This window comes from Miniopterus natalensis, chromosome 6, assembly GCF_054644295.1.
Source record: "Miniopterus natalensis isolate mMinNat1 chromosome 6, mMinNat1.hap1, whole genome shotgun sequence".
Classification (NCBI taxonomy): domain Eukaryota; kingdom Metazoa; phylum Chordata; class Mammalia; order Chiroptera; family Miniopteridae; genus Miniopterus; species Miniopterus natalensis.
In genome coordinates, this window is record NC_142086.1 from 65,403,663 (window position 1) to 65,431,088 (window position 27,426).

General features: G+C 37.3%; 1 protein-coding gene across 4 annotated transcripts; it reads right to left on the reverse strand.

The window, feature by feature from the left end:
• Nucleotides 1–330: 330 nt before the first annotated feature.
• SKIL (SKI like proto-oncogene) lies at nt 331–27,100 on the reverse strand. Of its 4 annotated transcripts, none has more exons than XM_016202995.2 (7): nt 27,083–27,100; nt 22,720–24,516; nt 10,407–10,504; nt 8,435–8,667; nt 5,838–6,079; nt 5,326–5,550; nt 331–4,681 (listed from the first exon to the last, which is right to left on the reverse strand). In XM_016202995.2, exons 2-7 carry the CDS (start codon nt 23,815–23,817, stop codon nt 4,526–4,528), a joined length of 2,052 nt encoding a protein of 683 aa, XP_016058481.2. In that variant the 5' UTR covers nt 23,818–24,516; nt 27,083–27,100; the 3' UTR covers nt 331–4,525. The 4 variants fall into 4 exon arrangements, with proteins under 4 accessions (XP_016058481.2, XP_087674455.1, XP_016058480.2 ...); XM_087818329.1 differs by lacking the exon at nt 27,083–27,100 and adding an exon at nt 26,118–26,156; XM_016202994.2 differs by lacking the exon at nt 27,083–27,100 and adding an exon at nt 25,242–25,323.
• Nucleotides 27,101–27,426: the final 326 nt, after the last annotated feature.

The window sequence follows — 27,426 nt, forward strand, 5'->3', positions numbered from 1 at the left end:
TGTAGGAGCTCCTGAGCCATGGCTCACCTGCTCCTGGATCTCTGCCCTGAGACAGTGTGAGACATTTGTCCTTTCAAGCTGCTCGATTTTGTTATACAATAACAGATACCTAATACCAGAAGTGGGGGTAGAGGACATGGGAAAAACGTTAAAGCAAGAGTCCAAGCATCATGAAAGAATAAAACCTAGTACGTTCATCCCCTGAAATACTGCATAAAGTTTCACATTTATATTTTTCAAAAAGGTTGCTTAACTTAATGAATAGACTTTGGAGTAAAAAAAAAAAGAAAATGTCCATTTTAAGGAATAAGCTTGAGCAGGATACTAAGATGGCTTGAAACAATTTTATTGGCATTAAAAGTTCTTATTTGGAATTTAATCCACAATCTATACAAGTTATTTACAAGGCATGAAAATGGAAAACAGCACAAAATACAATTGAGGTATAAGCTAAGAGCACAGTATGTCATGTTTCAATAAATATAATTCAAAATTTGTAAACTAAGTGACCAGATAGATGAGTCTTGTTTTATAGTAAAACCATATAAAATATTTATTTCACGTGAGGTAGAGGACAGTTTTGTGTCATGTAATACAACCAACCACAGCAATTTTAACCATAAAACTGTACATCATTGGCAAAATTTTATATTGAATTATGGTTAATGTAGTCAACAATTTGTTTCAACAGTTGCGGAACAGGTATTTCGTTTACTGCCTTGACAGATCAAAAATTCAGAAATAATTTAAGACTACAGTGTTGGCTTACAATTATCAGGATAAAGAAATACTTCTAACAGGATGGTTAAAAGCAAGTATATCTTATTTCTCCCAAACTATAATCCTAGATTTAGCAATTTAGTAGGACTTTTTCACTAGAACTACTTTAAGTACGCTGTGCTTTATTTTCAAGTGAGGTATCTATATTGAAGAAAATCTTAGAAATTTTACATTCAACTAATTTAAAACACTTTTGTTTTCTGGGCTTAACTTTTAAATTTCACTTTTTACATTTTATCACTTTCTAATTCAAAAACAGTACCTAGCACTATATGACATTTAATTCTATTACTAAAAACCAGGCCCCAATTGCATTATGTAGTTTAAAGCCATTTAAAATGGAAAGATTTTTACCAAAACAGACTGTCCTTTTATAAACAAGATGCAATATAGAATACCTATATAAATTTTTCCAATGGAAATGGATAAGTATTCTATACTAGAAAAAATTAAGCTATTTAAATTATTCAATCCCACAATATATAATACAGCAGTAATGTGTCCCTTATTGCTGACAGCTTCAATAAAAACTATTAACAAGTAGTTCCAAGCACAGAAATAGATGTACAGTATGAGCACAGCTTTTCATTATATTAACTTTTAATGTCCTGTCGTGCAGATTAAATGCATAAAAGCAAATAAAAATGAGGATTCTTCCCTAAGCAATCACAACGTCAGTCTTTTCATTGAGAAGAAAATTTTAGAAGCTGATCCAAAACCTTCAGCACCAGCTTTACAATTAATTTTAGGGAACTACCTTGAGCACGTTTCAGATTACTCATTTATCTTTTACTTTCCTTCAAACAGAGGCCACAAATGTGCAAATAAATTGGTTGTTCTGTCATGACTTCTAATAAATGGATAACCTGGAAATATTTTACTCAGTCTATTTCACCTACTTTAGTAACTGGTTTTTAATTCAATATGTACAAATGATTTTATATTCCAACTGGTAATACATTAAATATGCTAAAAAATTAGTTCAAGAAGCATGAAACATCCTAATTCTCATGGACACAGAAATTTAAGCAAAAGAATATGCTTTACAAAAATAAAGCACAAGCCAAACTTACATTGTCGGTCAAATTCGTTTATAGTGTTACAAGTTAATTGGTGAAATTAGGGTGATTTCAAACTTCCTCAATGACAGCAGATTTTACATTTACTGCCTTTATAGAATTTACTACCTCTTCCTCATAAAGTACAGTACGGAAACTATCATCACCCAAATTAAACACCACCTATCACCCAGTAAGCTAATATTCTGTTTCCTTTCATCTAAAGACACTTTAGCACTTTTGATAGGCTGTTCCTTTAATGCAGCTTTTTAGTCAATATTTTTATTTTTTTCCTAAAAAGAGTATTATAAAATCTGAGGAAAAATTGGCTTGCCTAATGAATTCGCACACAAAAATACCACCAAAACAAACTTTAAGATAGCAATCAACACACAAAATGAGCATGCAAAGAATAGAAGAGCAAGTTTATATGGGTAAGATCATTTAGCAGAGGCCACTTTTAAAGTATTACAAAATCTCTGTATTTTCAAGCTATGGGGTGCAGTTTAACTTAAAATTACTTTTAACCAGAATAGGTATAATATTTACAATTGACTAAAAAACTATTTTCAAGGAAGTTAGACAGAAACCTATGGTAACATCAATGTATCTTGGAAAAAATGAAGATTATACAATTTCACGTGACAAGTTTTCATTATGTGAAGGACTAGAAAAAATATTTCACTCAATTCTAAATTGAGTTTACGATAATTTAAAGGTCTTTAAGCACTACTTAGAATTTTAAAGTAACATGTCAAAGGTTAAGCAACTTACTTTAGAAGTTTTGGGTTGAAACTTAAGCAAGCTTATAATTTACTAAATAACATGAGTAAAAAGATTTTGAGTGAATTAGAAAAATAAATGAAATTATAGGGGCTTAAGTTTGTCTCTGAAAAAGCTTAGCTATGACACAACTAATTCACAACTAAAACGAAACTGAATCATAGAATGTCTCTGTTAGGTATTAGGAGGGTATGTCATTTTTAACATTGTCCCTGTGTGTCATTTTTTAACATTTGTTCCTCCTTGAAGAGATTCCAAAAATCAACAAATTGCAGGATTAATACAGTAAAATTTAAGTGATAAATAGAAAATACACATTTAGATCACATTCTAGTGAAAAAACTATACTTTGAGAAGTACAAAATTCTTTTAGGATACATTAGTACCATTAAGCAAAGTATGAAAATAACTGGTTTTTGAAGTCCAATACCATTAGAGTACCTATCGTCTATGCTGGGAATAGCACATAACCCTAGCTAATTTATTTTAAAAATAGATTTAGCTCTCAAGTAATTTCATTCAGTACCTTAGGCAAAAACATAACAAACATAAAATTCATGGGATAATGTCAATTAATAGTAGCTTCAGGAAACTTCCTTTAAAAAATGCATACTAAAAATTTTACTTAATATCTTCTAAGCCAAGATTTAACTAATATGAACTTTGCCATTAAAGAATGACACTTTTCTGTGCAAAAAGGGAAAAAAAAGTGCAGATGTTGCCCCTCTCCCAAACTATGGGATTCCTGTCTCCTAAAAATTATCTAAAAATCTTTTAGTAGCAGATAACTAAACATCCCTATATTAATCTACCATATAACAGTTGACTGTAGATTCATGATTTTGATATTAAGTAGTAATTGAAATGGTCCATTTGTGCAAATTCTGATAAGACGTAACATTTAAACATACAAAAAGTCCAAAATAACCATCAAGGTGTTTAATATTTTACAACTTAAAGGAAAACAAAGGCATTAAGGAAAACAAATCCATTATATAAATTTCAGTAAGCCCCATAACTACATATAAAAACTGTACAGGAAGATTATGGATTGTATAGAAACCGATGTACATCAATGGTATCAGTTTTTCTCAAGAACAGTAACATTTCAACACCACTATCAACAACATAAACAAAAGTTCAGAAATTTTTACATTTTATTCCCTCTCCTGAAATAGCTGCATTTAAAAAAACAAACAAAAAAACTAAATATAACCATATTTAAACCATAAAAACCCAATTATAACTGCTTCTTATGTTTAGCAGCAGGATTATAACCAAGCATATTATCCTTCCCCATTATGCCCATGGGGTGTGCTATAACCTCATTGATGATATTACTCTTTTGACAAAATGTCTCTCAGGAGACATTAAGAAATGAAGAAAATTCATTCCACAATATGAACAAAATAAAAGCAAATTTTGTATATAATGAGTACAGTATATCAACTTAGAAAGGAGATTGTGTTACTGAAAAAAAAAATGGAAATGCAACCAATATCTCCATATATCTGAAATATGACACCACCAATGTATCTAAAATTGAGTCTGAAATATGGATAACAAAACTCACAACTATTTTTCATCACACAATGCAGCTTTTAAAAAGTATACAACTGTTAAATTTGCATTAGAAATATAGGCAGATTATCTAATAGCTGAAACCATAGAGTATTGTTACTAAGCTGTTTGGGGGGAAAAGTACAAAGAAACATACATTTTCATTCATTTGGAAATGTAAAAATTTATGTACTAATATATAATCTCTTCACTTTCTCTGATCTACAAATGGATAGATGCCTAGTTATCTTCATGCAGACAAGCTGTTCAGATTTCAATCAGCAAAGCAAACAAACAAAAATAAACTCTGTCACAAACACCCAGATGAATCTCTTTACAGGTTTCTATACTTTAGCAGTCTTTGATTTCAAAATTTGTAGCTTTAGCTCTTTTATCATCATCTCTAACTTCTGTCTTGCCTCCCGTTCCTGTCTGAGTTGATCTTGGAGTTCTTGCCTATCAGCCTCTGCATGGTCCAATCTCTGTCTTAGTTCTGCCAACTGTGTGATTGAAAAGACTGGGTCAGTTTTCATTCAGTTTTGTGTTTCCATTTAATCCTCACATCATGGCAAAGATTTACCTTCAAATTACTCTTTACAAAATGAACTATTTCATGCATATACAATCCCTTGAATATCTAATACTATTGATCTGACACTGAATGAGGGGAAAACAAAGGGGCGAGAGAGCGAAACATCCAGCATACCTTCATTACGCCCTACACTTGAGCGTGCCCTCTCATCACAGCCCGCCACGTTAAACGCTATTGTTCATCTTCCCTAAGTAGTGAGCTACTCTCCATTTTTGCTCCAGTGCTTTTGAACATAGTGGACAACAGTTCATGTTTGTTAATTGGTTGATCTGAAAGCCAATATACTATAAAACAACACTTGATATTCAGATAGCTAGAAAGTAGCAATTTGGGCAACTAAACTACAGAAACCCAATAAAAGTTTCAAGTAATAAATCAAGGTCAAAAAATCATCCTAGATGATATGGCATAAAGTTGTGCTAAACAGAATTATGTGTTTTGAAATCTTGCCTAATGAAATGAGCTTGACAAAAATTAATTTCTTTAAGAGAAAGTAACAGCTCCAATTCCCACTTTGAAAGGGCAACATTACACAAACTGAGTAATTCTTACCTGTGCCGCATATTCAGCCTCTTTGTCTTTTTCTAAATTTGAGTCACAGGTACATTTTTGCTTCATTACCTGCTCTAATTTTTTCTCTAAGTCTTTCTGTTCAACATAAAATTCTTCCATTTTTTGAGCATGCTCATTCTGCAAAGATTCAAGCTCTTTTTGTAAGTTCTGCTGTTCTTCAGTGAGTTCCTTCATTGCTTTTGAACTACTCAACATTTCAACTTCCTGTAATATACAGAATTACATTATAATTTGTACTTTATTTCCATCATGTTAAAAATTTCAATTCAGGAAAAAATACTACATAAAATATCTAAAATTCAGCTGTCATATCAATTCTATGTAGAGGTAATCATCTTGAAAAACTTTTCTCTAAAAATTTAGAAGTATAGTAAAATTTCTTATGAATGTAAAACTGAATAATCTTAAATAAATTTGTAGCATTTTGACTTTTCTTAAGAATATGTAAAAGCATCTTTTCATAATGGGATATTAGTTAGATAACAATTTACCATCTCAAGTTGTTGCTTCTTCTGCAAAATTGAATTCAGTCTTTCCTGTTGTTTTACATAAGTTCTCATTACTTCTTCCATGATGTTTCCCTTATCATCCTCACAAATGGCATCTTTGACAAGAAGTGGAGATGAAGCTGCAGCATCATGGTCAATTCCCGCCTTGCTTGTGTCTCTGATTAAGTTGCAAGGGGTAGACTCAGGTTTCTTTTTACTTACAGAATTATTTGAGATTGATGGATCTTTAAGAGGCAAAAATAAAGTAACAAAGTATGAATATCACTGTCAAAAAGTCAGTAAAACAATCCATAAATAAAATTAAGAAAATAAATCCAATTATAAATGAAATAAAAATGAAAAAAGTACTTAGGAATAAATTTAACAAAAGTAGTACAAGACGTGAACAATGAAAACTACAAAACATTGAAATTAAAGACCTAAACAGATGGAAAGGCATCCCATGTTCATGAATTGGAAGACTTAACCCTCTGCGGTCGTATTAAATTTGGACATGGGTGTCATACTGGTCGGAATTAAGAGCTTTCAGAGAAATTATGAACTGATACATGAATGAACAGAGTTAAGATTCGTACAGTTCCTTGTTGTGGTGGCTGAGAGCAGACATACGACCGGAACGGTAAAAAAGCTTTGGTGGCTGAGAGTAGACAAACGACCGCAAAGGGCTAATATCGTTAAGATAGTGCCATGAACTGAATGTTAGTGACCGCACTCCCCTCACAGCACCCCCTGGCATTCCATGCTGAAATCCTAACCCCTGATGTGATGGTATTAGGAGGTGGGGCCTTTGGGAGGTAATTAAGTCATAAGGGTGGAGCTGTGATGATGGGATTTATGCCCTCATAAGGACTCCAGATAGTTCTCCTATCCTTTCCACCATGTAAGAACCCAGGAAGAAGATGGCTATCTATGAACCAGAAAGCAGGACCTTGTGAGACATCAAATCTGCTGATTTCTTGACCTTGGACTTCCCAGCCTCCAGAACCATGAAAAAAAAATGTTTATGGTATAAACCACCCAGACTATAGTATTTTTATTATAGCAGCCCAAATGGACTAAGATAGCTGGTTATACCAAATTAATCTACTTTCCAACACAATACCTATCAAAATCCCAACTGGCTTTGTGGCAGAAATTGACAAGCTGATTCTAAAATTCATATGGAAATGCAAAAAATCCAAAATAGCCAAAATAATCTTAAAAAAGAGTAACAAAGTTGGGGACTAACAATCCCCAATATCAAAGCTTCTTACAGAACTGTAGAAATTAAGACTGCAAAAGAAGTCAGAAAACAAAAGGGCACATATTGTATCATCCTTTTTATATGAAATGTCCAGGATAGGCAAATCCAGAGACAGAAAACAGATTAGTGGTTGACAGAGGGGAGAATAGAGAGTAACTGCTAATGGATTATAGTTTCTTCTGGGGAGATGAAATGTTCCAAATTAAATCGCTGTGATCATTGCACAACTTCATGAATTTACTAAAAACCCCTGAATTGGCCCGGCTCATATGGCTCAGTTGGTTAAGCACTGTCCCATACACCAGGAGGTCCCCGGTTCCATTGCCGGTCAGGGCACATGCCTAGGTTGCTGGCTCGATCCACAGTAGGGGCCAAGCAGTCAATCAATGTTTCTCTTTCTCCCTCTCCCTCCTTCTCTCTGAAATCAATAAAAACGTATATATGTATATTTAAAAAAAAACACAAAACACTGAACTGTACATGTTAAAAGTATAAATTTTAAGGTAAATGAATTATATCTCTCTTTTTTAAAAGCCACTAGAATTCGCTAATTTGGGAAATAAAATATAATGCAAATAGGGCATAATGGTACACTAGTAAAATTAGGTACCATATTTAAATCCAAAAAAACCTGAGTTTTAAAATTCTCAAAATTAAAGTACAGAACACCCCCTCAAGAATTCCAATTATCTATGAAAATAGTTAAATGACTGGAGACTCTTCAACTGCTCCCACAAAGCTGAAATAACTGTCACAATTCCCTAAAGTTCTGGAGGGTAACAAGGCAGCATTTGAGCAAACATATCTTGTTTGGTCCACAGAATTATAAAAGGCACTGTAACTAGGGAGCTTTTTTTTAGATGTCCAGACAGCATTCTGCCTTTGTGCCATCTGCCCGGCTCCCACATCTATGAGTTTTCAATCCTTCCTTATTTCAGAACTAAGTTTCCCTAAGTCCTATACCTAACTACACTTAAATATACTTCTTAGCGTGATAAGTTAATGGTTTCTCAGTTTACAGCAAATTAAAAAGAAAAATAAGGACCTTTTGAAGAAACCTGACAGCAAAGAAAAGGCAAGAAGGAGGGGAAAAAATAATCAGACAAAAAAAATTACTTGCACTATGAAGCTATGAGGCCTATATATCTATCTCATTTGCCTCTACAGCTATCGCCATCCTAGAAAAGTATAGCAATTGATGTTCTAAGTAGTCACTCAGCACTTTTTCAATAAAAACTTCAATTATCTGAAAAATTATCTTAAATAGAAATCCTCTATGAAAAATCAAGTAACTAATACTTTTTTTAATACGAATTTTAAATATAGGAATACTTACCTAAACGGCTACATAATTCTCTACTTGTTTTTAAGTCCATTTTCTCCTGTTCCTCCAGTGAGACATCTGGATAAGACACTGTTTTTTGATGTTTCCCACTACTGTGAGGCTTCTCTGACTGTCTTGGTATGGATCTACCTGCCTCTGTCTTCGTGACCTCTTTAGACTGGGATACAGCAGAAGTGAGTGACACATTTGGGGCAACCACTTTATCACACATGTATAAGTAGTAGCTGAAAATAAAGAAGGGCATAATAAGACACATATTACATTTAGTTAAAAAACAAAATGTGTTACATCTATTTCTATGGTTAAACAAAAAAATTTTTTTTTTTTTTTTTTTTTTACCAAAACTGACAATAGAACAACTAAGAAAATAAGGGTCATAGAAAAGAATTCTTGAAAGTCAGTATTTTACGCAGTAGAAGCAAATTCATGAGAAATTTTTTTTTTATTCTGCAAAACGTATTTCTAAGCACTAAAAGGATACTCACTAGGAAAGAAAATCAGTTTCTTCTCCTTCCCTCAAAACCACCTAAGAACTAAAAGCATGCGGCACTTTTACAGAGCTATTTAACAGCCCTAAATAGGTAAGGTTTATTCAGGAAAAAAACACTATATATGCTACTTTGGAGGACTGTTTTCTTGTCCATCACCCCTCTAAGCAACAAATCCTTGCTTTCTGTTATGGTGAGGCTGAGTCAGCCCCACACTGCATGGCTATGGCCTGTTTCACCACGGGCTCAAGGAGGAGCTCCCAGGGCCCTTCCTTCTTAAATAGCTAGGGAGAGAACAGGCATTCTGAATGCTGCCCAGCTACTGGGCAGCCCTCCTTGTATCAAGCCCCACAAAGCAATCTTCCTAACTTTAGTACTTCCTATGTATTTGATAAAACAGCAATAGTAAATTGTGCAAAACTAGGATCAAAGGAATATCTACCAATTTTGCTCAAAGTTCACGTAAAATTGTTCAGTACACGGAGAGATTCATGGAACAGATTTGAGCTAGATATTTAAGTACCATATTATTAACTATATTCTGTATAACCTTTAGCCAAAAGATGCAACCATTTAACTGACATAATATTTTATTCCCTAAACTCTAAATAATCTCCTTTTATATCTCATTTTCTTTGTATGGGACACATCTATTTTGTTCCTTTTTACCAATTACATGAATTCTGAGGATGAAAACTTAGTATTCTACTAAGAAAACTGACAGGTTTAATACCACCCGAAGATGTCAAACACAGTAAGAACGAAGGAATTGTACAAATGTAAATAAGACTGAGATTCTTCATCACCATGCTTGGGGAAAATATATATTTACAGCAGCAGTTAAAACTTTAGGACTGAATAAATAGTTTATAATCTAAGGTACATTCTTATTGAAAATATGAAAACTTTACTTTGAGGAGTGCGGTTACTATGAAAGCATCTACATTTCAAAAAGATTTATTTTTAAAATATCAAAGTTGCACACCAAACTTCTGAACAGTGGTTTACCTCTTGCAGGGAGGTAAGGAAATTAAAAGGAAACTTTCATTTTTACTTCAGGGCCTATGTAATGACCTATTTCTAGGAAAATCACAGAAACACAAGAAAGGTTATTTTGGCTCTGGCTGGGTAGCTCAGCTGGTTAGAGCATCATCTGGATTCGCCAAGGCTGAGGGTTCAATCCCCGGGTCAGGGCACGTGCAAGAAGCAATCGAATGCATAAGTAAGTGGAATAACAAACCAATGCTTCTTTCTCTCTTTCTCTCTCTCTTCCTCCCTCTCTCTAAAATCAATCAATAAAATTTTTAAAAAAGGAAGGTTACTGTAAATGTTTAACACAATTTACAATTCATTTCATTGATTAACAAGAAAGCCTAAAGCTACATAATGAATTCCCAGGGCCTAGAACAGTATCCTACATATAGATGCTGGATGAATGAACAAATGAATAAACCAATGAGACAATACCCACTCACCTAGGGTGTAAAAATGAACGTGTCTGAGAAATATGGTCACTTTCCTGCTTTATAACAGGATACCATGACGATAATTCCATTCCTGATGGTGTATCTATCTGTAGAAAAATGTAGAAGGAAAGAAGTTTATTGAGAGAAGGTGTGATGGGTAAAATTTTAATGTGTCAACTTGACGGGGCCATACGGTGTCTCTGGAGAACCCTGAGAAAGAAGAGTTACATTCATTAAGAGTCATCTTCTAATAAGGCAATCTTTCCTTTGAAGATTGTCTGGTTGCTTGAAACTCAAAGACACTGCTATGTGAACTATGCCATCACAAAAGAGTTTCAGTATGCATGTTAACAGGGACTACCAGGAGGGATTTCATCCAATTTCATACTTACAAAATCTATTTTTTAAATCCATTTTAGCCCTGGCCAGGGAGCTCTGTTGGCTGGAGCGTCGCCTCATACCCCAAAAGGTTGTGAGTTTTGACCTCCGGTCGACTGTGTACAGGAGGCAACCAATCAATGTTTCTCTCTCTAAAATCAATTAACATATCCTCTGGTGAGGATTTAAAAAAACAGCAAACTTTAAAAATCCATTTTAAATACTACTACTCTGCAAATGTACAGAACTGCTAAGTTCTGATTCTTCTGCATTCTGCTGCATCAGCTAGAATACGACCCACCCACACAGCATTTGTTAGCATACAGGGAACATTTTATAGCAATAAATACCTTGCCGAACTAAATGTGAAACTACTTTGTCTGCTAACACTGATCAGTAAACTGTATTTCCTCATAAATTGTACTTGTAGATACAGAAAAAGGTAACTGACTACTTACTGAGCATCTTCCTGATAAGAACTATATATATATATATATATATATATATATATATATATATATATATATCCTGCTTAATTCTAACAAATACCTCATTAAGTAGATATCAGTATCTCTACTTCACAGATTAGAAAACTGAGAAAGAAAAGAATAAATAATTTTACTAATTTAATGTTACTAATTTCTCTCCTATTTTGGTTTGCTTTATACTTTGTCTCCCCTACCTACACACATACCTATTTCATATTATAGTAATTACCTGCTCTTTCAGGAAAAGGGTATCTTAAAAGGGAGCAAGACTCACTAATGGAGGAGGGGGAAAGGAGCTGAAAGAAGGCCTGGTTCAGGTGAGCAATGAAGACAGGAGGTTAACAGACAAACCTAGTGGAGTGAGGGAAAAGGGAATTGGGGATGAGATAAAGAATGGATGAAGCAACAAGGAGAGCTGGATATTCTGCCCCTGCCTCTGAGAGGCTCCACTCCCTATTCAACTAAGCAAGGTGCGTGAAGAATGACATCCTCCTTTCATAATGCGTAAACGCTGCACTCCGGGGACAACCACTAAATACCAAGGATTAGAAAAGCTGTTTTGCCTGACATCCTAATATTCCAGTTCAGAACCAAGAAACTAAGTAAAATGGAATGGAAACATCTCTAAATGCTAAGGGGTTGTGATTAAAGCAAAACCTAATTCATAAACTGTCCATGGTTTGGTTAGGGAGGTACTGCTAATGGAAGAAACCAATTTGGCTTGAAGAGACTCAGAAAAGGAAAGGCCTGACAAGTAACCCACTGCTCCAACAAAACGTGCTGAAAGCAAAAGGTAAACAGCTTCTGGAGCGCACATTACACAACCTGACCAATAAGGAGATGATTTAAGGCCAATTAAAAGCCAAAAACAAAAGTATGAGAATTTGTAATGGTAGGAGATCAACATTTTTGTTAAGAATTACTGGGCAAGCCCTGGCCAGTGTGACTCAGTTGGTTGGGCATCGCCCTGTGTACCAAAAGGTTGCTGGTTTGATTCCTGGTCGGGGCACATGCCCCGGTTTCAGGCTCAATTCCCAGTGGGGGGACATGCAGGAGGCAGCCGATCGATGATTCATTCTCACATCGATGTTTCTCTCTCTCTCTCCCCATCTCCATTCCTCTCTCTCTCTAAAAATCAATTTAAAAATCTTAAAAAAAAAAAATTACCGGGCAAGGAATTTGAAAGACTAACAAGACTGTAAGATTATAGGGAAAAGAATTATATATTGAAAGGATTTAAGAGTTACATATTCGATGAGGGCCTCTAGACTCTATATAAGAGTAGAATTTTTTTAAAACCCTAATCCTGATCAAATATTCTAAAAAAGTTCAAAATCTGAGGCAAAATCAACTGCTTATTAATAAAATAAACCAATCACTTGTTTACATAGTTTCTCAGCCTACAGCTGAGTTCTACCAGTAAGTTAGAAAGGGAACTGACTGCTGGAAACAGAAATACTAAGTGATAGATGCCTGGTGACAGCTGACTGCCTAAAGAGGTGAATTATAGGACACAAACCTAAAAACTATTCAAAAAACAATACAATTTGAGGGCTTTACATAAGCCAGGGCAAATAATTTAATGTATCTCAACTCTCCCTTGCCCTCATCACGAGTACAGTAACTGATATTTAAGAAGTCTTGAATCAATATGACATAAACTATACTCTATACTATACTATATATAAATAGTATACCACATACATATATAACATATCACATGCCATGTGAAAAAAATAGAAAACTATTTGACTTTTTAAAATTCCTGAAAAAAGTTAAGGTTTTAAAAAGCACAGTTAATGCTGAAAAATGTAGCTTCATTATCTAGAAAATTCACTTAGTGCAGAACATTTGTCACCCCAACACTGATAAAAGGTGTTAATTAGCATGAATAAGCTCATGCTAACAAATCGATGAAATATAAGATTCACTTTAATGAAATGAGAATTTCTTTTGTAGAAGTCACTTGTTAAGCCCATTATTTAGAAAGTAAAGCAAGCTCCACTTTTATATTTGACACAATCCTGGATGTACTGCTCAAGAAATCAACCGCTACCAGATTTTTAAAATTAAAATTGATTTACATATTCAAAAGTTTTCCCTATTATGGATATCTGGAATCTCAAATCTTCAGAAAAGCAAATTCTAAACTTCTTCAACCAAAGATCTTGACTTGAAATCTAACTCAATTTTGATCATTTCAAAACTCTACAGCTTGATTTGTATAAGTTTTATTTTTATTCATGACCCAAACTCGCTTTATCTTTATTTGTATGATGTCTCTACACTTCAGATGCCGCCTTAAGTAACTGTTAGTGCATCTGTATACAGGGTGGAGCAAAAGTAGGTTTACAGTTGTTTCTGTGGAAAATAATACAGTAATTCATAAATAATAATATAAGAATAAACTTTCACAGACTCACAACTTTTTGCCCTACCCTGTATTTTTAACCTCCTTTTGCCCTACCCTCTATTTTTAAACATCCATCCCTTTGTACTTGCTGTCCTTTATTTTATTTTCTCTTCTCACACAATCCCACTAACAGTCACAAAGTAGGAGTTCTAAAGAAATCTTCCCTAAAGACCACCTAGTGCAGTCCCCTAGCCTATGTTTGAATTCCCTCTTCAAAATCCCTGACAAGGGGCTATCCAGTTTCTGCTTGAACAGCAGCTTGAGGCCAAGGACTGTCTTACTTACTTTTATATTTTCAGTACCTAGCACCATGCCTGGCATGTAGTAGGGATTCAGCAAATATTTGTCGACTGAATTCTGGATGACAACGTAGCTCATTAACTCCTAGGGTGGCTTTTCATAAGGTTACTCTGCTACCAAGAAATTCACAGTCTCTTTCACATTCCATATCCTACTCCATGAAGGACCAAAGAAGCCAAAGGTCTTTGGGATGTATTTTTAGAGATCAGATCTACAAATTAAATAATATAAATGATGGGGAAATGGACCACACTAATAACCATAATAAAATGCTGGGAGTTAATTTTACCTAATATGATGTAATAAGCCATAAACACATTTATAATAAATTATCCTAACTGTGTTTTAAAAATAATTAAGAAAAGCACATATTATACAACAGAACATTCACAGGCATGCCAGATTTTTTCATCTATTCTGCATTTGTTTCAACATACAAATTAGGTCTTCCAAAAAAGAACAATACAATTAAATGGCACAGCAGAAATGCTACTACTGATTAGGAATAAAAATTAAGATACCAAGAGATGAGCAACTACTGCCGTTTATCTTACCTCTCAATATGGGAATAATGTACTCCCTTTGTGCATTTAAATATTAAAATAGAGAACATTACATTACTTGGCAAAGGAGAGGAGATTATTTAGTAGCTTAAGTTAGAGCCCTAACATTTTTAAATGCTTTTATCACCCAACTTCACCACCATTATCTACCACAAAATGAACAGATGGCATCAACTGAAACACCTAAGAAAAATTTTAGACAATTTATTTCATTCTAAAGGTTCTTTCTCTAAGTCATAAAACAATCAATAATATCTATGAAAGCAAAATTAAGCAATCCCAAAATGTATGGAAGAGGTCATTTTAAATAAGTAAAACTTAGGAAATGTTTAATGAAAGATTCTCTAAGTTTCAACTCACTGTGTTATGTATACGTGACCCTTTGATAAATAGACTTTCTAATAAAGAACCGTTGTATTTTGGTAGTACAATGCTTATTAGTCTCACAATGAAATAATTTAGAGAACTTGATTTCATTTACAAAAAAACCCAATAGGCATTTTTGCCACCACTTTTAGAAATACAAAAGCAATTTCACCCACTCAGCATTATTCATATACAAACATTCCAATATGTAATAAAAAAAAAAAAACCAAAACCCTTTAAAATTCCTAGTTTATCTTCAATAACAAACTTTGCTTTTAGGTGGCACTCTAGTTTTTAATACAGTAACATTTTTATGACCTTTAATTAAGTTAATATTTATGACCTTTCATTAAGTCTAATGACAAACATTGATGAACTAAAGAAATCAAGACAATGCTTCAAAATATCGGTGGGATTTCTAAAATCCTCCCAAAACTTAACCAGAATTACATTTTTTAAAAATATGTGGAAATATTTTTAAGAATATAAAAGATAAAGACCATACATTTTGGTATTAGGACTAATAGATTGCCAAATTTAACAGCCTATCCCCCTTATAGTGTGATTACACAAGAAATAAAATATAATGCGTATTAAACACACATTACAACATAAATCATTAGCAACCTTACTAAACACATGACTGAAAACATAGTTAAGCAACAACTCTTTAGGTATAAAGTGAATATACCTGTAAGGGTCTTTTTACTGTGTGTAATAGTAAGACATTCAAGTGGTCAATGATTTCAGAAGGACACAAAAGACACTCTACCAGACAGCTGCCAACAACTCTTACTGAAAGAAATAGAATCTTTCAATACAGGATCAAGTTTCCTCAATACTTCCAACATCTTGTGAATGAGTGTTTTCAACAACTGAAATGGGAATAGTGTTACAAGGTAGCAAATAGCTACTTAAGAGATTGTAAGACTTAGTCCTGTGTCTCACTTCATTGTAATTAATAGAATTTATCAACCTAATGCAAAACTGGAACAATATGATCTAAGCATCTCCACTGACTTATCAGACAGATCTTCAGGAGTTAGAGCAATGTCTGCTGTTCCCGCCCACTGAAAGATCATACCACCTACCTCACAAACCCAGTTTTAGGTTTACAGTGCTTAAAATGTTCACAGAATAAGCAAAGGCTCACATTCTTACACACGTGCAACTGTTATCTTAAATCCTTCGTGGAAAAAAGCCACATGAAGTCAGCAGTACAATATCACTACCTTTACAATTTGGAGGGGAAAAAAGAACTGATAAAAAAATCCTGTTAGCTCCTGGGACTTTTAAAAATAAGTTTTTAAACTTAATTTTTATTGTTGACACTATTACACACGTCCCCATTTTCCCCCCTTTGCCCATCCCCGCTCAGCCCCACAGCCCCTTCCCTCTGGTCATCACCATGCTGTTGTTTGTGTCTATGGGTCACACATACATGTTCTGTAGTTAATCCCATCACCTTCTTTCAGTCTCCTCCACCCCTGCCTCTCTCGCCCCTGACAGCGGTCAGTCTGTTCCATGTATCCATGCCTGTTTCTATTTTGTCAGCTTATTAAAAATAAATTTTTTATACTGAAATGATGTGGCGCCCAATCCATTTAACACTGCAAATACCTGGAAATCTCCATGTCATACATACCTTTCACTAAAATATCTGTTGTCAAGTTTCAATCTGTATAAAGCTAAGGGTTAGCTATCCCATTTCAGCATATGCTTTTAAAAAAATTATGATCTCAGATTATTTTGGCCTTAAAGTAATGTAAATTGCCAACAGCAAAATGTAGATTAACTAATTTTACTATGTGCAATGTGCTCGATTTTTTATTCTATGTCATGTGTTGTTGTTTTTTAATAAATGCTGGTGACCCAACTAAATTGATTTCATGAGCCTCCTGGCTCTTTCTCAACTGAGGTTCTCAAGAGAATTAAGCCCAAATGCCCCAAAATATCTACTGTATACAATGAATTAACTTCTCTCCAAAGCATTTAGAATGGTACTATATACCATCCTTGGGAGAAATCACAAACCATCACTCAAGGCATTTTCTGTAGGGCTCAATTCTCCTCTCAGGGAACCCCAGATGAGAAAGGCTGCATGGCTGACAAATGCAATTTGAAAAACGCTGTTCTAAATGAACTGTCTTAAAATTGGTCCCAAAATATTACTATTTCAACAACTAGTCCTGTATTAATAACATTTGTGCGTTCTGTAGTTGCTTTTGCAAAAGGAATGAATTCCAAAAGTGTCACTCCATTTTTAACATTAAATAAAACCCCTAGTACTATTTACCAAATGGTCTTTAGTAAGTTTCTTAAACATTTTTTATTCCCTGTCCCCATAAAATAAACAAAATACGTACTTTTAGTATTATCTGGAATCTCAAAATTAATTCATTATCACAAATAAAAACAAAAGGTTAGCTTTGCTTTAAAACTAATCCTACTTTCCTCCTTGAAAATCACTGGTAAATTTATAGAGCTGCTAACATTTTTTCATTCAGTTATCCAATCCTTTATTTAGCATTTACTACATTTCGGATTAAGAAACTAGATGAATTCCTGCCTTAGGTGCGGCACCTCCATGTAGTCTTAAAGGACATGTTTCCGTGACCCACTTCTAAGTCTAGAAATCAAAATGACTTTTAAATTAATTGTATATCTTTCCCAATCATTCCTCTTTCTGCCTACCATGGTACTGCAATACTTATTTAGTGATTGATGCAAACTACACCTTTAAAAAGGTTTATAGTTTAATTACATATTCTTTTTGCTTTTTGTAGTCTAATAAAATCCTTAAATTATTTTATGTATTTGAATCCTCAATAGACCAAAATTCTACATGTGGACAAAATTCAGGTTTCAAGCCAGTACTAAAGCTATTCCCAAACTAGTTTTACCTCTTTACTTGAACAAATTGAGTTCTGGCTCCACAATCACTTTCCATTCCCAGAATTCTAAAGGGTTTGAAATTAACCCAATTCTTGATTACTTCCTTACTTTCCCAGTGGCATATTATAATGTATGCATAGCTATGAGAACACATTGGCTGACTATAACTGATTCAGGTCTATCCCCTTTCCCCCCCACTTTGTTGAAGTTTCTTAATTTTTCAAACCAAAACAATAAATTTCTAAGTTTTTTTAAATCGTAGACCTTTTTAAAAACATTAACATTAACATTTTTAAACGTTTTACCATTTTTAATGGTAAATGAATATAAATGTAGACTTTGTATTTCCCAAACCATAAGGGGGCACTATTCCCAAAGCCATTCTAAAGATTTCATTGAACGGTTCCTTCCTATAAATAATTCTCATAACCTGTTTTGCACTTTCTTCTTGCACACTTCATTTTAATTAAGTAAGCAAATATCCAACTAGTGTAATTACTGTGTACAAACAACTACGAGTGAGACACATTTGAACCCAATACTCAGTCATCATATGTCTTAGAAATAATCTTCACACAATTCTAGATAAGTCAAGATGTTTGGGGAAAGAAAAAATCCCCAAATACATACTAGTCAATATTTCAATAATAGTTGGAAGTACTATCCTGCATTTCTAGACTCTTAATGTCCAAAATGCTTCATATCCATTCCTTCATTTGATCACAGTTATTTTATCCAACAGTTTATTCTCAGATTATATTTATTAAAAGTTAAAACATAATTTTTCCAGTAAATTCCAAATATTCTAAAATAAAATGTGGTGGTGTTTTTAAAAAATGTATTAAGTTAAAAAAAATTTTTTTTCACTGAGTGCCTCTGACATGCCATGCACCAAACTATGTTCTGGGAAAACAGGAAAAGATACTCTCTAAAGCCATGAAGATAATTTTTAATTTTAGAAAGTTAGACAAAAATATTCATACTGGTCCCTCATATGAGCACAAATAATTCATTTGATTCTGACCTAACCCCACTTAATCAAATTTTATGCTAATAACAAAATGCAAACTATATCTCTGATAAAACAAATTATCATCAAATCTACCACAATTATTACAGGAACACATTTTGTCCTGACACTACCCTTTACAGTTGCCCATTCTCTCCAGTATATTTCCTTACCTCCTAAACAAGGAAGTGTATTTACTTCCTAAACAAAAATGTAATAGCTTACAAGAGGGGAGAAATTTTTTGTACCATTATTCCAATGACCTCTGCAGAAGTGAACTTAAAAATGCAAAACTAAAAACAGTGAAATATTTAACTATAAGAGAAATAAGCTTTCTCTTAAATAAGCTTTAAGAGAAAAATGTTTAAGTTGATATCTTTAGGTCATCTATTTGCATCACAGATAATCTATAGTTTTTTCCCTAAGCAGAGTAAAAACTGTATTATTTTACTTAACCTAATACTCAAGTCTAAACACTAGAAATCTAAATTTTAATTTAAAAATATATATACTTATAAGAACATACACCATTATAACTTAGTGAAGATTGTCAGTTACATGCTGTAACTGTAAAGAATCAACTATAATTATCTATCAATCTACTACAAATAGGCTTTTCTAATGTGCTTGAAAATAATCTTAATAAATATCACCCTTCAAATGTTATTTACAAATTATCAATTTGCTTCACAACCTTTTCCCATAGACAAAACTGTAAGAGTCAACAAAATTAGAATTAGGACAAATAAATAATACCCACTGAGGATTTGAAAAAAATCCAGAATATTATATTCTTGCATATATTTGTGCACTTTTAAATACAATAACCACTTTGCTAACAAAACAGTACAGAAAGCTCAAATGATATGAAGAAATAAATAGTTTATAACACTATTTTGCAAAGCAACCTAGGCAGATCTAAAATCAAGTATATCTCTTGTGGTGGTGATCGGAGTAAGAAAGGTCAAAATATAACTTAAGTTTCTACGAAGAATACAGTCAGTTCTTCACCTAGAACACTGACCTTACACCACTTACTTCTCCCATCTAAATATAGCTATTAGTTATGCAAATAGCTTGGTGATAATTACTAATATAATTTCCATTCTTAGAAATAATTTAACAGTTGCTACATTTCGAATAATTGCCTATTGAGTTTCAGGGTTTTTTTTAATCCAAAACAATACTTTGACGACACAAACTACATAAACATATAAAATTACACTAGTATTCACACTAAACAGAGTCCTTTATGTGAAGCTAATATATTCAGTATATTCTTTTATTTAAAAAAAAAAGAAAAGCCTGTCAACTTATTAAAATGAGCTTCTTCTACATTTAATTTGGTTTGTTTGGCAACTAGCTCACTAATTCACAGAAGTCAGTGAAAAATGTTCCCCAGTCAAGGACTATCTCCTTGCCCCCTTCCCAGTTAAACATCTGACTCTATATGCAAGTTAATACAGAGTTTAAGAACCATTATACAGAGCTAAGTTATTTTTTTTTTATAGATAATGTTTCTCAAAATTAAGTTTCTGCTACTAAATTAACTTCAGGGGGAAAGAGTTCAAATTACTAGGGCTTCAAGTCAAGAAGACCTGCATTCAACTCCTGGTTCTACCACCTACCAGTTATACAACCAGGAGCATGTGACTCATCTGGGATTGGTTCATCTAAGAAACCCTGCTCAACAGACCTTCAAAAAGAACACCTCACAAAGTTTTGAGGAGTAAATATTTAAAATACAAAGTGGCAAGCATAACAAAACCACCACTCAAGTATGTATTACACATGAACCCCCCCATAAATCTCCTTTCTTAAAAAGGTTTGCTAGAAATTTTAAGTTCCCTTAAATGGCTTAAAATTTATATAAAATTGGAAACAATACCAAAATACACCAGTAGGAAATACTGCAAAAAATAATAACAGCAAAAAGATGGAAAAAACTCACACCTTCCCCAAATAAAAAATGAATTCAAATTATTAAGTTCTGAGACAATAAAGGGCTACATCCAAATGAAGGATGGTTTCTATTTTAACCAAACCCTAGCACATTCAGTTTCAGTTAAGTAAATTCATTCTCTTTTTTTTTTTAACCTTCATCATGGTTCTCAGATATTTTTCTCAAACACAGATCAGGTAAACTACGCAAAGTAATTTATCCCAAAATGCTTATGTCAGAGCAACAAAAACTGGAGCAAGAATATCTGGCAAATAATGTGACCACCTATGACCTGTAAAGGCAGAGCCCCTAAATAGCAAGACATCACAAATATCGAAAGGGGCAATCCACATTTTGAGAATAGAAAATATGTAAGCAGAAGCGTCAGCATGGGACCAGTGCAGCTGTAAGCAAGTCCAGCAATTTGAGAACTGGCTTGAATTCAATTCTGCTTCAAAATTAAGTTATAACTGCACCTGAACAATATGAACTTATCTAGCCCTGGCCGGGTAGTTCAGCTGGTTAGAGCGTCGTCCCTATATGCCAAGGATCTGGGTTCAATCCCCCTGTCAGGGCACATACAAGAATCAACCAATGAATGCATAAATAGGTAGAACAACAAATCGATGTCTCAACCAACCCCCCCAAATCAATCAGTAATTTTTTTTAACATGAACTTATCTAGTAGACACAGACAAGGAATTCTGAAGGCATGCTGAACCCTTTGAAAGCAGCAAGTAGCAAACTACCCTGAATTAGAGTTTAAAATCATATCTTCATGGGGCCTTAGAAGCAAATTAACTGTCTCAAAACTACACTGCAATTAAATTTCCCTTAAAATCTTAATGGCACCATAATAAAGCACAAGACACCAAATCTTAGATTCTAGCCCAAGTTCTCATGTTGCTGTGAATAACCTTGGCATTTAATATGCTTCATACATTTCTTCTGTGAAATAGAAAGGGCAGAGATTGTTTCAAGGAATAAAAACTAACTGGAAAAATGAGATTCTTAAAATGAAGCATGGTTAACCTTTTGTTGTATAAATCAAATAAAAATCACACATGTAAAACTGCTCAAGAACAATGCTTGCTACATCTTAAACACCTAGTATTAGCTATTACACTGATTTTGACCAAGTAGAAAAATCTATTTAAAACCACACCAACAAACCAAGTATTTAATAACCCAAATCCTGTCTATTACCCAGGCATTCAAACTCTTAGAATGAATATATTAGTTTAGCCCACAAGATAATGCAGTGGGACAAATAAACTTAAGATCTTTTGACTGATAGGCTTTTATGTTAACAGTCTTTTATTTATTCTGACACAATTTTTAAAATTATTCCTTTCTTCAAAAAAAAATCTTTGTTACTAGAATCACAAATTCTTCAGGCAAATCTTTCAATTCCACTTGTTTCCAATTAAGATCAAGCCTAAATATCCAACTATATTAGCAATGTCAGAAATCCTAGATCTACCTTAGAAAAATGCTGTTTGGGGCCCATCACCAGAACTGTTTTGACTAGCTATTACACCATTTGCAAATGGAGATAACACCAAAGTGTAAATTATCTTGAATCCTAGGAAAACAACAGATTTAGACATCAAAAAGCAGGATGTGTTAAAGAGAGAAGACATGACTGGAGAAAGAAGCCCCAAACCTCCACTCCCTGGCTACACAATCTTGGGAAAGCCACCACTTAATCTGAGCCTCGGTCTCTTTATCTGTACAATGGGAATAATCTTACTCACTAGGTTATTTGGAAGCTCAAATGAGTGCACACACAGGTAAGTACTTTTATAATAAAGCCTAAAATGTGTGATACAAACATATTACATACATCACTACTTTTTGTTATTGCATGAGCATTAACAGTTCCTTAACACACATTATATTATAAACTTCTGATCTCAAAGTAAAGCGTTACTACTATTCAAAATTGCTAGTTTTAAAAAAACTTGCCTTAGATTGTGTTCTCTTTCCATTTCTCATGCTAAACTTCTCCTTCATTTCTTCTAGAACTACCTTCAGTTTCTTTTCTTCAGGTGTCCCCAAGTATTTTTGGTTCACATGAAGATAGCAATGCCATTTGGCTGATTCAAAGCCCCAGTGGCAAGTCCTTTTGTCAGGTGATCTGTGAGAATGCATCACAAACGTCTGGGGCGCAAACATTCCACAGCACTCCAGACACTGAATACATGGAGCATCAGGCTGAACATAAAACTGGGGTGCAAACAGACCCTGACATTTGCCCAAGCATTCATGTTCCACTTCAAAGGCACTGCCAGTTTCCTTTAACTGAGCCAATGAGTTTTTAGCAGGAAGTATGCTACCATTTTGAGGAAAAGTGCGTGGCCGCAATAAAGCGTTACATAGTCTCTGTGCATCAGTTAATGTAATCAGCCCACAGGACGGGGCATTGAATGGAAGTATTCCCAGGACCTTTAAGATATGAAGTTGGTCTGACGTACACCTTGAACAATAGATGTACAATTCATCACACACTGTATTTATTTGCTGGAGTGAAAATTCTCGAAGAACAGAATTTAAGACTTGGGGCAAACAGAGTCTCTTTTCTCCTCCAACCTGAAAACAAGAAATAGATTCCCCTTCCAACACAGTCTGGGTGAGTTCTGTGGAGCTATCAGAAGGGATGAGCAGTGGACCAGGAAGAACCTGAGGAGATGGAAGAGGCAGAAATACAGTTGGTGACATGCTTTCTTGGGAATACCGCGCGGAAAATGCTGCTGGTCCACCCAGAGAGCTCTGGCTACTTAAATGGAATTGTGCCAAAGTGTGCTTCAAACTGGGATTTAAATGTAAAGGTTCAGGCACCGAGGTACAGGTTCGCTTGACAAGCTCTCCATCAGTTTCCATTGGCGCTTCATAGTCATCCAAGTGTTCCTTCTTTACTGCTGGCATCTTGTTTATCATCATTTTTCCATTTGTATGAATGTCTGTCATCATTTTTTTCACTGGAGGGCTGCCGTCATCTGCCATCCCATTCATTTTCTTATTTGAGCCCTGAACCAAGGAGAAATTTTTCTGTAGGTTTTCCATTGCTAAAAACTATTGTGTTAAATAAGTAAGTCTGACACTTGCATTGTTATCAGCTGCTTATGTGAAGAGAGAAAAGTAGAGTATACCAAAACATATGGCAACTTACATACGGTAAATTATAGAAAATTTCTATGGTAACTCAGAGAAAATTTAGGTTTCCAAAGAGAGATCTCCCTAAATTACTCAATAGATTTTGCAACTGTTTTTGCTCTGCTTATGCTCTAGCATAATTTCACTGCAAGTGCTATAAAATTTGTCTCCAATAATAAAGAATTTTAAGGGGCACACCTCTGGGGAAGCCTTTGTATTTTTAATTCTTCAGATATATGTATTAAAATAAAGCTACCAATTCTCTCAATTCAAGATTTCCAGGTTCAACGCAATGGTTTGGTTTGGTTTCAAGCGAAACAAGTCAAAAGTTTATGAAATTACTTGTGTCATAAAACCTAGACACAGACACAAGTCAAAATGATGCATCCAAATTTAAATTTTGGCAGCAAGACACCAAAAAAGGAAAAAAGTATCTTCTCTAAAAATGATAATCTGTTAGTCTGTGTTGACAAACTGAAGGCTTGTATAAATCCTCACACCAGTAAAAAGAGCCTCTGACTCCACTTGAACTTCTACAATTAAAGATGATTTAAAGAAAAATTGCCCCGTTATCTTCAAGAACTGCTGTTCATTCTTCTTTTAATTAATCTGGAAGAGAAGGGGGATGGGAGAGAGTTACATTTGAATTTGCTCCAGAGGCCAAAGGGTCAGTTTGAAACCAGTTTCTTAATCTTAAACTGAGTTCACCTTACCAAAGGTGACACCTGAGTGATTTCTTTACCTGTAACACCATTTAACTAGAAGAACATTCAATTAAATAGGAAAGCAATCTGGAGAACGGGTAAAGGGAAATAATATCCCTCAAAAGGGAGGGCTACTCCAATTCAGAATAGGAAGGAACTGAAAAAGATCATCTCACCCAAAACTCAGTACCAGAGGCTTCTCAATTGTGCCATTTTAACTAAAACAATCCATTAGAAAGAAAAAGAAACACCCAGTTTCATCCAAAAGATCGGATACAAGTTAGCATATCTACCACATGTTACAAAGTTACAATCTTAAGTGCATTAATTCATTTAGTCAGTGTATGCTATTTTTCTGGAATGACTGTAGGCAAAAATTAACTTTCCTTTAATAGGTTAGAGAATTTGCTTAATGGAAGCCAAAATGCTATGGCCTCCATGCCTGGGAACCTCCATCCTTGAAGAAGATTAGTCCAGGACAAAAAGCACAAGGCAGACAGACCTCACAAAGAATGCAAATGGAGGAAGAGGGAAAAAGAAAATATTCTTCCTCCACTTCCTTCCAAAGAGAAAACCCAAAAGAAGTCCAATATGAAGAAAATTTTGTCTCCCAAACTCCTAGCAATTTACCGTAAAACAGACCCAAAGGGTTAAAAGACCAAGGCCACTAGCCAACGTACTGACTTTCGCCCACCACAGGAACACCTAAGCCAACGCAAACCAAGGAAGGCGGCAGGAGGCAAGACCTAGAACCGGGGAGTCCCCGAAACCCTGAAATCCTCCACCCGCGCAAAGCCACCCACCCATCTCAACCCCGAGGGGGAGGAGGAGTGGAGGACTGGAGGCCGAGGAACCCAGAGCCCTGGGCGTGAAAGGGGGTGGGGGAAGTGGAGGGAAAGGAGTCCCCCAACCCCCACCCGCGGTCTCGGGACAACCCCAAGTGCCCTCCTAACCCGGCCCCACTGCGGAGGCCGCGCGGAGGACTGTGGAAATCCCCCGCGCACCCTCTCCCCGGGAAGTTCTCGGGTGTCACCCCAGCACCCCTAAGGCTGTACCTACGCCCGCCCGGGGCCAGAGAGAGAAGGGTCAGCGAGCGGGTGGGGCGCCGAGCCGGGATCCCCGCGCCGCCCGGCGCCGACAGACTGGGTTGAGCCCCGGGCATCCCCGCGGAGCGCAGACGGGCGACGCGGGGAGGGGGGACGGTGACGGGTGTCCCAGTCTCCCGGGTTCCGACGGCTCGGGTCAAGTGCAGCGCCCTTGCCCTGCCCACGCCCACTGCCGGGGTCAGCGAGGCACGATCCGCCGTAGGTCAGCGGCCCCGCGCCCCCTTGGCCCCGACCCCACCCGGGACTCGCGCATCCGGACCCCCGACCCCGGCCTCCACGCCCCAGGAAAGCTCGACGAGCTTTGTTAACTCCCCGGTACCCCCGCCGCCGCCGCAGGCTCCCCGGGGGTCCCGTGCCCCCAGCCTCCCGTCGCGTCCTCCCCAGAGAGCCGGGGCCGCACCTGTGCCCGCCGCCGCCACCGCCGCCGCCGCTCTCCCGCTCCCTTCAGCTGTGCCGGCGCCGCTCCGAACCCCACACACATCGCTACACACAGCCCTCTGACGTCACCGAGCCCTCGGCCCGCCCACGTCACTGCGGAGACACACGGCTTCCCGCAGACGCCGCCGCCGTCTCCGGCCGCCCGGGGGAGAGCGAGGGCGGCGGGGAGGGGGAGGGGAGGGCGGGGAACGGAGCCAGCGGCGGCACCGCGCGCGCGGGCCCGCCGCCCTCCCCGCTGCCTCGCGGCTCCCAGCCCCTCGGGGACGCGCACGCCGTCGGCCTATTGTGGCTCCTCAGGGCTCCCCCGCCCCGTCGCCGCGCGCGCGCCCCTCCTCCCCCCCAGGCGCGCACTCGGCGCTCCTGGCTCCGCGCGCCGTCTGGGCGGCTGGCGCGCGGCGCTGTCTGCGGTGCACTCGGCGCAGACAGGATGTTCCCTCCCCGCCCCACCCCCACCGCCGCCCGCCCTCCTTCCTTCCTCGAGTCGCCCAGCCGGCTGTCTGGGGCCGCCACCGCCCCGCCCCCGCCCCACCCGCTGCTCTCTGGTGACTGTCCAGACCCGGGGGCGCCCGGGCCGCTCGGCCCCTGCGCGGAGGGACGGAGGGGGCAGGGCGGCCGCGCGGTGCACTGTGCGCGACCCCAGCAGCCCGCCGGGCGGAGGCGGAGCGGTCGGGCCGAGCGCCGCTGCCCGAGGTCAGGCACGGGCGACCCTCCCCCCGCGGGCCGCAGCTGGGCCGCCCCGCCCCGCCCCGCCCCGGAGGCAGCCGGGTGGCGGCCCCCCTGCGGCGCCCCCTGTGTGGGCCCGGCTCCCCGGGCGCGCCGGCGCTGCTCTCCGCCCCCGCGGGGCCTCCCGCCTCCGGCCACCCCGCCAGCTGCCGGCGCTTCGCCCCTCCCCGGCGGCCTCCGCCCCGACGCCTTCCCCGGGCTGACCTCCGCCCGCGTGGGGCCAGTGCGGGCTCAAGTTTCTCCGGAGCCGGGAGCGAGCAGTGTTGCCCCTACTGCTCAGCCTTCCTGCCCCCACCAGACTGTCCTCTCGGTTCCAAAACGGAGGTAGAAATTACATGTTTCTACGGTGTATACTGGGGGGGTTGTTTTTTGTTTTGGAGGGAAACTGGAGAGGAGCCTTGGAAAGGACACGACTTCAGAGCCTCCGGCTGTGGCCCTCGGGTGGTCCCCCTGGGCCGGGCTCCCAGGGTTAACCATTAGCATGCAGAATCCGGCGGGGGGGCTGGGCACATGTGGAAACACCAAGAAATCCCCTTTTCTTCACCCCA